Below are 12,177 nucleotides of genomic sequence, written 5' to 3'. Positions count from 1 at the left end.
TTGCCCTAAAAATCTGGTTGACTAATGTCCTTTAGGGAAGGAAATCTGCTGCCCTTACCTGGTCTGGACTACATGTGACTCCAGATCCACAGCAATTTGGTTGACCCTTAACTGCCCTCTGAAATTGTGTGGCAAGCTAATCAATTCAAACACAATTAGGGATGGGCAACAAATGCTGGCCCAGCCAGCGAAGCCCACATTCTGTGAAAGAATAAATTAAAATACTATCCCCTGGGTTGGTGGAGGAACCTGTCTAAGATTAGTGAAAAGGAGAATCGAGGGCACGATTTAATAGGACAAAGGCAGAGTCCCATTTTGGGCAGTTTAGAGGGGACACTGCTATTTAACGGCACTTTGCCAATTTTATTTGGCCTTGGCGAGGAACCCTGCCAAGGCTGCGCTTACATTATTTCCTGCACTGCCGAGAAGAATATTCACGGTTCGGGGTGCATTTTTAAATACAGCCTCGATCTTTTGAATCCCCCTCAACCACCCCACCGTGGCCTCAGGACCCTCCACTGCTGCCAACCTACCTCTTACCAGGTCCTGGTACCTCTCCCCTCACCCCACCTATTAAGGGCAAGGCATCCCCAGGCCCGATCTCTGGCACGTGCAACCTGGCACCTTGTCGGGCAGTGCCACCTAGGCACCCAGGTTGTGGCAGAGTGGCACTATCTGGGTGTCAGTGGGAGTGCCAGGGTGCTACCCTGTCCAGAGCCTGACCTCCTGGTGGTCTCTAATGACCTGGGAGACCTCCCCAGGTGTCGTTACGCCTGGTCCACGTTTGTGGAATCCAGTGTGAAACTGCGCATAATGGCTCACTTAAATATGATCATCTAGATCTCGCCCAGCAAATCTCGTGTGAGGCCTCGCGAGAGGTCACCAACTCAAGGGCCACGAGGCTATTGAATCACGCCCCAAGTCGTCTGATAATATATAGTAGTTTCCTTTGGCAATGTATAGCACAGAGATCGACAGAAGCTGGTAAGGACTGCAAAGAGCGAACTGTGACATTTAACCATTTATTACATGTTTAATTTCTCAGGCTGTTGCTCACTATGAACAAGCTGCAGATTACTATAAAGGAGAAGAATCAAACAGGTATTTTACAGTCTCTATGTGCAATGAATAAATACATCGCATTCATATTTCTAGAAGCACTACTGATTTGGCTGTTCTTGTTTCAGTTCTGCTAACAAGTGCCTGCTAAAAGTGGCTGCATATGCAGCGCAGCTAGAGCAGTATCAGAAGGCAATAGAAATCTACGAGCAGGTCAGTTACCATAGGAACTTGTTTCATTCCATGCATGTCTGACCCCTTTCCCCAATGTTTGTATAACTCTAGTACATTCTGTACCTTGTTTCTGAGCCAGAGTGGGAGGAGCATCACAGTTATATGGCAGAGTTGTGACATTTTTGGTCTTTTTAACCTCGTAACCCTGGATCATTCCCATTCTCTGATCTTGGGTCACTGTTGAGGGGTGTCTGAGCTCTTAAAACCTTTTGGGAGTATCTGATTCTCGCCTTGAGACCTGGTAGTGTTTTTAGGTGCCGTGACGCGCACAACAAACTGTGATTATTGCTTTCAGATATTGGGCTTCTGAAGAAGGTTCTGCTTCTATGAGGTCTACAAAATTATGAGGGGCAAAGACAGAGTGGATAGTCAGAGACTTTTTTCCCAGGGTAGAGGGGTCAATTACTGGGGGACATAGGTTTAAGGGGCAAGGTTTAGAGGAGATGTATGAGGCAAGTTTTTTACACAGAGGGTAGTGGGTGTCTGGAACTCGCTGCCGGAGGAGGTGTTGGAAGCAGGGATGATAGTGACGTTTAAGGGGCATCTTGACAAAAACATGAATAGAGGGATACGGACCCCGGAAGTGTAGAAGATTTTAGTTTAGACGGGCAGCATGGTCGGCGCATGCTTGGAGGGCCGAAGGGCCTGTTCCTGTGCTGTACTTTTCTTTGTTTTTTTGTTCTTTTGTCCCAGTTTCGGGTGTTGAGCACAGCAGACCTGGCCCCCCAGGGAATGAATGAATCAAATGAATTAATTAAGGAAACGTGTAAATCTGACCAGCAATGTGAAATAATTCCCCGTTGATAATGGGTGCAATTTAGCGGTTCCATTAGCCATGGGTGCAAATCCCGTTACGGTCATTAAATCTCGTGAGACAGCCAAAACGGGATTTGTACTGGTGAGATTTTGGTTTGAGATCTTCCCTGCCCCCTGCTGCTGGTGACGTGATGAGGTTCACGCTTTTTGTGTTTCATAAAATGTTAATATAATTAACCGGCTTTACGCCGTAGTGTCCGGCCACATTGAATCCTCCCAACCTGGCAGTGCCAGGAGCGCACAAACTGGGACACACAAAGGGGGGAATCACTTGCTCAATTCTCCGGGTTATGATTGTAGACCTGTGCAAACTGTTATTTACATTGTTTCTCCAGGTTTTCGCCAAAGTTGTGTTGGATGATTGGGAAGAGAAATTCCCATTGTTCCGTTATGTGCTCACATCGAGTCAAATATATTGTGGTGCTTTATGTTCTTCAGGTTGGGACCAATACGATGGATAACCCATTGCTGAAATATAGTGCAAAGGAATATTTCTTCAAAGCAGCGCTATGCCATTTTATTGTTGATGAGCTGAATGCTAAGGTGGGTGTGAAGTTATTCTCACACATTACTTGGGGTACTGAATGTACCGTGGAATTCGGCTGAGAATCAAACTCCAGCTGGTGAGTTGAAAGTTTATTTCTGCTGGTCGTCAGGCCCCTAAATGAAATTATTTTCAACAGCCTTAACCCTGTTCATGGGGAAACGGTGGCACAATGGTATTGTCACTGGACTAGTAATCCAGAGACCCAGGGTAATTCTCTGGGGACCTGGTTACGAATCCCACCACGGCAGATGGTAAAATTTGAATTCAATTTTTTTAAAAATTGGAATTAAAAGTAGAACGATGACCAGGAAACTATTGTCGATTGTCATTTTAAAAAAAAACCCCATCTGGTTCACTAATGGGCCTTGAGGGAAGGAAATCTGCCGTCCTGGTCTGACTCCAGACCCACAGCAATGTGGTTGACTCTTACATGCCTTCTGAAATGGCCCAGCAAGGCACACAGTTCAAGGGCAATTAGGGATAGGCAATAAATGCTGGCCCAGCAGTGACACCCCATCCCCTGAATCCATAGATTTAAAAACTCCACGAGTAGCTGTCTCTGTTGGTGAGAGCAGCAACATGGTTGATTATGCTAATGGAAATATCACACTGGTATAGGAAGTGGCGTAGTTCTGGGGATGGATATTTGTGGGGTGAAAGGGTAATTACTTTTGCAATTACCGCACCGCTGATATCCCTCCGCCATGTTTGGTACAAAAACTCAACAGAACAATTTTAGGAAGGTAGGGTGTCAAAAGGAAAGAAGACATTGCATGTTGAGAAATATAAGCCAAAATTTCTAACTGACATTATTTGGATTAGTGCAAGTATTGGGGTAATACTGTTGAGGTTATTGAACTGTCTTTTACATGAGCAATGAGTGAAAATACTGCAACTTGAGTTTTGTTGGGAGAGGTGGGTGACGGATGAGACTCTTGACGGGTTTATCTTTGAGTGATCTATCTTTAGCAGAGCACATGGATGGCAGTCATTTTATAGAATGTGCAGCATACAAGTCTTCTTGGAACTGGGGTAAGTTTGGGGCAGCCAGCGCTGATTTGTAGTAGAGGACAAGTGGAGATCTAAGCCATGCCAAAATAAAATTGAGAGCGGAGCATATCATCGTTCATTCATTTCCCTCTTGCCAGTAGTTACATTTTCTGGAAAGGCAGAGAGAGGTAGAGAAAGAAACAGAGTAATAGTTCACATTTTACTGTACGGATAATGGTGAGGCTGCCAACATTCACCATTATTACTATTAAAACTAGCAGAAACTCCTGGCATACGCACATGCACAGGTAAGCTTGGAAATCTGTCAGTGATGCCCTCCTTCTCCAGGGGGTGCTGTTGCAGCCTTCACCAGCAAAATTTGTAAAATTATTTCATGAGATGTAGGCACCACTGGCAAGGTGAAGGTGGTGGTGAGTTGCCGTCTTGAAGCACTCTGGTCTACCTGCCGCAGGTACATCCACAGTGCTGCTAGGGAGGGGGTTCCATGATTTTGATTCAGTGATGGTGAAGGAACGGTGATATAGGTCTATGTCAGGAATGTTGTGTGTACTTGGAAGGAAACTTGCAGGCGGTTATGTGCCCATACATCTGCTGCCCTTGTCCTTCTAGATGGTAGAGGTCACAGTTTGGCACCTGCTGTCAAATGAGATTTGGTAAATTGCTGCATATGGTACAATCTTGTATATGGTACACAATGTGTTGCCACTGTTGCCAAGACCAATTTTGTGGCATGGAATTGGGTTGGTTACCACCATTCTTGCACTAAGGACAGATTGCAAAGTTTGAGCTTTTACAGAAAGGAGTAAATGAGCTTTTAAGAGTGTAATAAATGATATATACTGCTGACATTGAAAATAGATTTTACAAGTGTGGAGTCACATTCCTTCAGAAGGAAATTAAGTTGAAGGTTTTCATTTTTTAAAGCTTTTCTATCTACTGTTTTCCCTTAATCCGATTAGTATATCCCAATATTAAGTTCGCTTCCTGTACAATGATTTAAATATAATTTATTTTTACCTTTTGCTTTGCCTGTCTGCATGAATCTGTTGGGATTCTTCAATGTGGTTGAGAAGTCTGCTGCTTGCTGTCTCACCAACATCACAGATCCCCATGTAGAGAGCACTTATTTCAAACACATGCTGGATGAGTGGAAATCTATGCTGACAAGCTTGCTAAAAGTCTGTGGCCTGTGGTTAGGTGGATTGGCTATGATAAATTGTCCCTTATATCATTAAAGTTAGGTGGGGTTACTAGGTTACGGCAATAGGCTGGGGCGTGGGCCTAGGTATGGTGCTCTTTCCAAGGGTCGGTGCAGACTTGATAGGCCGAGTGGCCTCCTTCTGCAGTGTAGGGATTCTGTGATTCAATGAACTGTAAGTGAGGTGAATGGTGAAATCCATTCCCTCACCACTCCGCAAAATTCAGGCCAATACAGCATCTTTTCCATTCCTTTGTATGGGGCTGTAACCTATAAAAGTGTAATCAGATTGGAGGCACTATATATTCATGACTAAAATGCTAGCATTATCATGAACAGAAATGTATTAAGAAGCCAAATTGAAAATGCTTATGAACGAGTGTTATTAAGAAAGAGAACCAATTTACGTAAAAATAAGTTAAATATTTTCTTTTATCCCTCCATTTTGATTTTGCATATTTAATGAGTCTGTAATGAAATTAAATCATTGTTTTATCACAGCTTGCTCTGGAGAAGTATGAAGAAATGTTCCCAGCGTTTTCAGATTCACGAGAATGCAAACTTTTAAAGGTAATGCTTAAGAATCAATACACTTCTCAAAAAAGAGGGTTTACGATCTGGTAAGCTTGAAGTGGATTTCAACCCCAAGTGCTTTCTGTTAAGCCATCCAAGATCTAGAGCACTCCTTTAACTTGAGGTTAAAACAGTCACTTCCTGCAGACACTTATTTTGAGTCTAAGCAAATGGACTAATAAGAATAATAATAATCTTTTAGTGTCACAAGTCGGCTTACATTAACACTGCAATGAAGATACTGTGAAAATCCCTCAGTCGCCACATTCCGGGTACACTGAGGGAGAATTCAGAATGTCCAATTTATCTAACAAGAACTACTTCCCCAAGGAAGACAACCATCACGAGATAATGGCCGGAATTCTCCGGCTGTTTGCCAGTGGCGGAAATCCCTGGTCCCCCTGGTGGTGTGGGGTGGCTTCAATGGAAATTCCCATTGACAGGGGCGGGATCAGAGAATCCCGCCACCAGCGAATGGCGTGCCACCTCCTTCCGGGAGACCAGAGAATCAAGCCCAGTATCTTCTTCCAGTCGGCCTTTTTAATAATTATCAGCTACGTTGTAACTACATGGATATTAAAAGTGTCTGGGAGTCTCTCTTCACTGGGAGTGTACAAGAGTTGAGGTCCTTAAAAGTTGCATACATGAGCGGTATACCGTACTAACTGATTTACTAATTTATTTAAGAACCATAATTGGCAATATAATAAGTCGTTAAACACATCTCAACGTTAAAGTCGATAGAAAGATGGAAAATACAATGCGCGTGATTCTTCGAGCCCCGCGGCAGGCCAGAGAATCGGCGCGGGTGCGCAGAATCGGCGCCATTTGTACCGGCGTGGCGCCGGTCGCAGGCCGTTGTCCGTGGCGGGGCCGCCGATTCTCCGGCCCGAATGTGCCGAGTGGCCGCACGGAAACGGCAGAGTCCCGCCGGCGCCGTTCACCCCTGGTCGCTGCCGGCGGGAACTCTGCGCGAAGGATCGGGGGCAGTCTGTGGAAGGGGTGCCCAGTCCCCAGGGGGGGGGGGGGTCTCCGATGGGGTCTGGCCCACGTTTGGGGCCCACCGATCGGCGGCTCTCCCCCCCCCCCCCGGGCTACTTTTTTATACGGCCGGCCCCTGAACCCCCACGCCAGGTTGCATATGGGCCGGCGCGCTGAAAAAAAATCCCCCGCGCATGTGAGTTGGCATGGCCCAACTGCGCATGCGCGTGTTGGCGCGGCGCGTGTTGGCGCGGCGCCCATTTGGCGCCGGGGAGGGAGTCTGGAGCGGCGTGAACTGCTCCAGCGCCGTACTGGCCCCCTGTGGGGGGTCAGAACCGGTCGTCTCCGCGCCCGTTCCGCGTAGTGGCGTTCACGACAGCGCGAACACTTAGTCTCCATTTTGGAGAATCGCGCCCAATATTTCTAAAAGGTTCCAGTATTAAAAAATATTCTTACTACAGACTAAAATGTCTCCGAATATCCATTAAATATTTAAAGCAATGTGCTACCTTAAGTCCCCAAGTGTTTTAGCTGTCTGATGAGCTGGATTCTCCAGAGCAGAAACTCGCTTTAAAACCTTTCAGCAGTGTGAGAAGTGTTGACCTAAAGGTTTCTGTACAACCTGCCTGTCTCAAATGACTAGTTTATAGTCTATTGGATTGAATTACATCATCCTTAGCTGCTATGGGTGCAATCTCTTTGTATGAACCCCTCCCTATTTTATAAGGCTATATCATACCTTTTATTGATCACTTTTTAATTTTTGCTTTATAGTGTGAAAAGTGTGAGCGTTTATCTGGTCAATAACTGTTTGTAATATCGTCTGCAATGACTTTTACTTGTTTCTTATTCTCATCAATTGTATTTTACAAAAAGACATTTAAAATTTACTGCATCTTAAGATTCCTTTGTCCATTATGAGGTTGTGGTGACCTACTAGGGCCTAGCGCTTAGGCACGATTAAAATTGGTCATTTTAAGTTAATGAATTGGGTACTTTAAAATAAGCCACAGTCGCTCCAGGACAGCCTCATGGGAATTCAAACTGGCCAAGTTCGATAACACAAAAGGTCAGACAGGCTGCCAAGACATGTCCGAACCTGCCCTGTCAATCGACCATCAAGATATAATCGATCCGATTGATATGCATGGGTCTATTGTTGCAAGCCCAGAACGGTCCAGACTCTCAGACGCCTACAATTCCCGCCATCACCTTATTTGGTGTAGAAACTCCGGACTCCTTGGCAGCAAAGACTTGGCATGGGAGGTGACCTTGCCCAGACCAGAGAAGAGAGGACCAGACCAGAGAAGGAAGGAAGAGACTTCCAGCGAGAACCACTTTCGTGAAGCCGGATCAGAGGAACGCAGTGATCAAATCCACAGCCCTACCAAGCCATCTTTGTGGGTAGTATACACCGATCTTGGGTACTTCTAGTATATTTTGTGGGTAATTTAAGGGTTAATTTGTGTTAAATAAATATTGTTGAATTTGAACTTGTGTTTGTGGTGTGTTCTTGTTAATAAAGACACATCGGGAAAACGTTTGAGTAAGCAAACTGGTCGAAAGTATCTGAGGTTTTACAGATACATCTTTTCTTCCCCCATTTCAGCAAATATTGAATCTTGTAAGAATGATGTGCAATATTCCAGTTAAGTTGATTAATGATTTTAAATTAATTGATGATTTAAGGAGGCATTCTGTACCATCTAGAGCCAATGTGCGATTCATTTTTCTTCTTAAAATATAGTGTCCCCCTTTGCACACAAAGTTGACAATAGCAGATTAAGATACCCTTTTAACATTTTATTTTCTCCAAAAAAAAGCCATTTAGGATGCAGAATAGACCGAGTGATGCACTATCAATTACGACGAGATGAGAGTAGAGAGTAATCGGGGCTTTATTACACAGAGATGTGTGGCCTCCTACAGCTGCTGCCGAAATGGCTGCAGTTCGGAGAGCACACACATTTATACTCCGCCTACTGGGCCGAGCCAGCAGGCAGGGATCTACCCCCGTACCTGTAGTACAGGAATTGGTGTTATGGGGCCTTACCATTATAACCTCTTATGCAGTGCAGTATATACAATATAATACAACAGTGGTGACTACCACACCGAGCTTAAATATTCTACTATTCCTGGGACACTATTATGCTGTATCTGTGCCCTGTGTAAGCTTTTGTAACAACCTTTACCAGGATGTTCATATAAAACAGTTTGGAAAAGTTCTATCTGATGAGATGTCCTGGGCATGTATCTGCAAAGGCTTTTGGGTAAGGTCTGTTGGCCCGTTTAACTAAGGTAACCATTTATTCATTTCTGAAGTATAATATCCTAATTATACATGAATTTAATTATTTATATTTCACTTAACTAATCAATATTTCATGACAAGCTGAATTGGTGTTATGGAACTGAGGCATAAAAGATTGCCTTTATAGCCGTCTCGCAGTCTGTGTGATTTACCATCCCAACGTTTGAGGATGTAAATAGCATAGGGAAGCAACCTAAGGGTTGCCAAAACCAAACAAAAGAATTTTGAACGTAACGAGGCAAAATGGGGTGTGTATGGGCCGCGGCAGGTAAGAAATGGGTGGAGTCCCCTGGTAGGATGGTGATCAATGCCGTATGTGCTCTACCCGAGCGTAGCTGACCAGAGGGGGGGTCCTCAGGCAGGGCGGGGACCAATGCCGTTTCTCCACTGCCTGAGCAACCGGCAAGAACGGGTAAGAATGTGGTCGTCGTGGGGGGCTGCCTCTCGAATTAGGAGAGCAACTATGAGTTGGGTTCTGTCGACAAACTAGTTCCTTTGAACCATTGTCTGGGACAAACGTGTACCTTTAACAAGGTTCTGTCGACAAACTAGTTCCTCTGAACTATTGTCTGGGACCAACTTGTTCCATTAACAAGTTTCTAGGAACAAACTAGTTCCTCTAACAGCCATTGGGCGTCAGGGGTGATGACGTGGGGCCGTGGAACAACTTTCTGAGTTTACACACAACACTTAACGATAACACTAACGAACAAACATTCAACAAACATGGTGCAGGTTCCATCAGAAAGGACACCGTATCTCTCCATCGGTTCCTTTTTTTTCTCCATCTGGACACCACACTGCTCAATAGCGGACAGGGTCGCAAAGGGATTTGTTTGGTGGGAGTCAGACTCTAAGTCACCATCTTCTCCCGGCTGCCAAACTCTTGTCTGCAGTAACGGTGCTAAAGCTGCTTGGGGCGAATTGGGGTCCATCTCATCATTCCGGATGAGCCTGAACGAATTGTCTCGGTTCCAGAATCGTGTGTCGGGGTTGGAGCTACTATGCTTCAATCCGTAATCGTCGGGCGGTGGGTCTGGTCAGGGGCTTTGATATAGGTGATTTCAAATGGGTCGGTAGAATCATGCTCAGATTCACTGGGAGTGGGGCCTGGTGCAGGGGTATAGTCGTAACGTGGTGTGCTGTGGCTGTCGTCATCTTGATTGCTATCGCTGTCGCTGCTGGTTGAGGGAAAGGAGAGGCGGAGTCGTACCTCTGGGGGCGGAGTTGAAGTCGTGTCTGAGGGCGGGCTGGAGTGGTTGGGGGAGGGTAGGAAGATGTCATCTGTGGGCAGGGCATGATCATCTGCTGCGAGCAGGATGTGGTGTGTGTGGTTATTCTGTGAGCCGTAAGCCTTGAGCTGGTTTATATGAAACCACGCAGACATACCATTGGGATAGGTTATTTTGTATACTGAGGGGCTGACTTTGTCCGAAATGGAGTACAGTCTGAAAAATTTTGGGGAAAGGAATGAACTGGGGTTGTAAAGGGAAAGCATAACTTGTTGCCCTACTGTAAACTCAGTGGCGTGTACTGTTTTATCGAAACAGGCCTTGCTCTGTTTCTTCCTGGTTCCAAGTCTCACTGCTGCGGCGAGTTGGGCTGCCTTTATGTTCTGTACTAGTTGTGTAACCGCATTTTCATGCGTGAGGGCGGTGACTGCGGGGCTGGCCAAATCCAGTCCTAATAAATACTCAGTGCCTTTCATGGGGCATCCGGTCATGAGGGTGTGGGGGGTGTATCCTGTGGACATGGATATTGTGTTTCTTAAAAACATCAAAGCAACTGGGAGTACTGAATCCCAGGTGCTGTTATTTTGCTGTACCATTTTCCTGAGGGTGGCTTTCAATGTCCTATTCATTCGTTCTACTATACCACTTGACTGGGGGTGGTATGCGATATGGAACTTTTGTGTAATGCCGAAGATCGTGAGGACGTTTTTCATTACACGTCCGGTGAAATGGGAGCCTTGATCGGACTCTATACTGCGTGGGAGGCCCCATCTTGTAAAGATGTGGTGTGTTAATATTTTAGCCGTCGTCTTGGCCGTATTATTTCTTGACGGAAATGATTCCACCCATTTTGTGAAGGTGTCTATAACCACCAACACATACTTGTAACCATTTCTGCACTGGGTAGGGGTCCTATGTAATCTATCTGGAGATTTGTCCAGGGTCCATTAACGGGGCGGGTATGGCGAAGTTGAACCTTTTTTGCATATCTGTCCGGATTGTTCTGGGCACAGATTAAACAATTCTCTACGTAGTGTGTGACATCGATTTTTAAATCGGGCCACCAGCAAAGCGGTCTGAGGTGGCCTAGGGTGGGTTCAATTCCTTGGTGTCCATGATTGTCATGAAACTGACAAATGATTTGGTTCCTGTCCTGGCTGGGAACTATATAAAGACCATCCTTTAAAATCACACTGTCATGTGTGGTGATTGCATTTTTAAACTTGTCGTACGGGGTTGGGAAGGTGCCCTTTAAAACTTCCCTGAGTTTCTCGTCCTCTTTCTGGGCCTTCGCTAAATCCTGAATGTTGGTCTGAACTGCATGTACTGGGGTGCTTTCAGGGGGGTTCCAAAAATAACCATGTCTGGAGCCTGCCTTCGCTAGGGCGTCTGCTTTAACGTTTCCGGGGGCGGGAAGAACGATGATGACTGTGAACCTTAATTATGCCGTATTTCCTATCCTTCGCTGTCTCTACGATATGGCGGAGTAATGGGGCTGAGGGTAGGGGTTTACCGTCCACGGAAACAAATACTCTTGTTTCCCAGAGTGGTAGGAACTATTGCAGACATACAAGCTATCTGAATAGATGTCTGCTAGGGTCGGGAATGAGTCTGGGTGGTCTACAATATACACAATTGCTGCCAGCTCTGCTGCCTGCGAGCCTAAGTGTCCTGGCAACTTCAAGGAAATTTCATCTCGGGCGCGTCCCTGCACGTCCTCTACATATATACCGCAACCGATAATTCTCTTTCCGTTTAACACTGTGGATGAGCCATCCACATAAATCCTTAGGGGTGCGCACGTGTCTGTGGGCTGGGGTCTCTGGGGTGTACTACCTGTTTTCCTGGGGGGTGTTTTGGGAATAAATGGGCCTGTGTTGTGTTTAGTGGTGATGATCTCACATTCGTGAGGGGTGCCTGCATACTGCAAATTATCGTCAAGGAATGTGTGGGTTTTGGTTCTCTTTACCGTGACGTCCCTTCCCTGCAAAAGAAGGGTCCAACGGGCTGCGCGGATTTGGCTGACTGTGCCATCTTTAAGTCGGCCATCTAACAATAGCTGTGTCGGTGTGTGTTCTGTGATAATGGTGATGGGGTTGAGTCCTGTAATGTAGGCGAAGTATTGCACTGCCCAAAAAACTGCGAGCAGATGCCTTTCACAAGCAGAAAATCCTTGCTCTACAGGGTCTAACATGCGTGAGGCGTATGCTAT

At 45.7% G+C, this 12,177-nt stretch overlaps 1 protein-coding gene across 1 annotated transcript in view; it reads left to right on the top strand.

Moving 5' to 3' along the window:
* Positions 1–12,177, top strand: part of LOC140421302 (beta-soluble NSF attachment protein) — a 78,573-nt gene that overhangs the window by 51,977 nt on the left and 14,419 nt on the right. The window contains exons 6-9 of the mRNA XM_072505930.1: positions 1,046–1,101; positions 1,188–1,272; positions 2,548–2,652; positions 5,367–5,435. Coding sequence (XP_072362031.1) covers positions 1,046–1,101; positions 1,188–1,272; positions 2,548–2,652; positions 5,367–5,435 — 315 coding nt within the window. The remainder of the gene's footprint in view (positions 1–1,045; positions 1,102–1,187; positions 1,273–2,547; positions 2,653–5,366; positions 5,436–12,177) is intronic.

This window comes from Scyliorhinus torazame, chromosome 1, assembly GCF_047496885.1.
Source record: "Scyliorhinus torazame isolate Kashiwa2021f chromosome 1, sScyTor2.1, whole genome shotgun sequence".
Taxonomy (NCBI): domain Eukaryota; kingdom Metazoa; phylum Chordata; class Chondrichthyes; order Carcharhiniformes; family Scyliorhinidae; genus Scyliorhinus; species Scyliorhinus torazame.
Note: the sequence above shows the minus strand (reverse complement) of the source record. Positions and strands in the feature narration are given on the sequence as shown.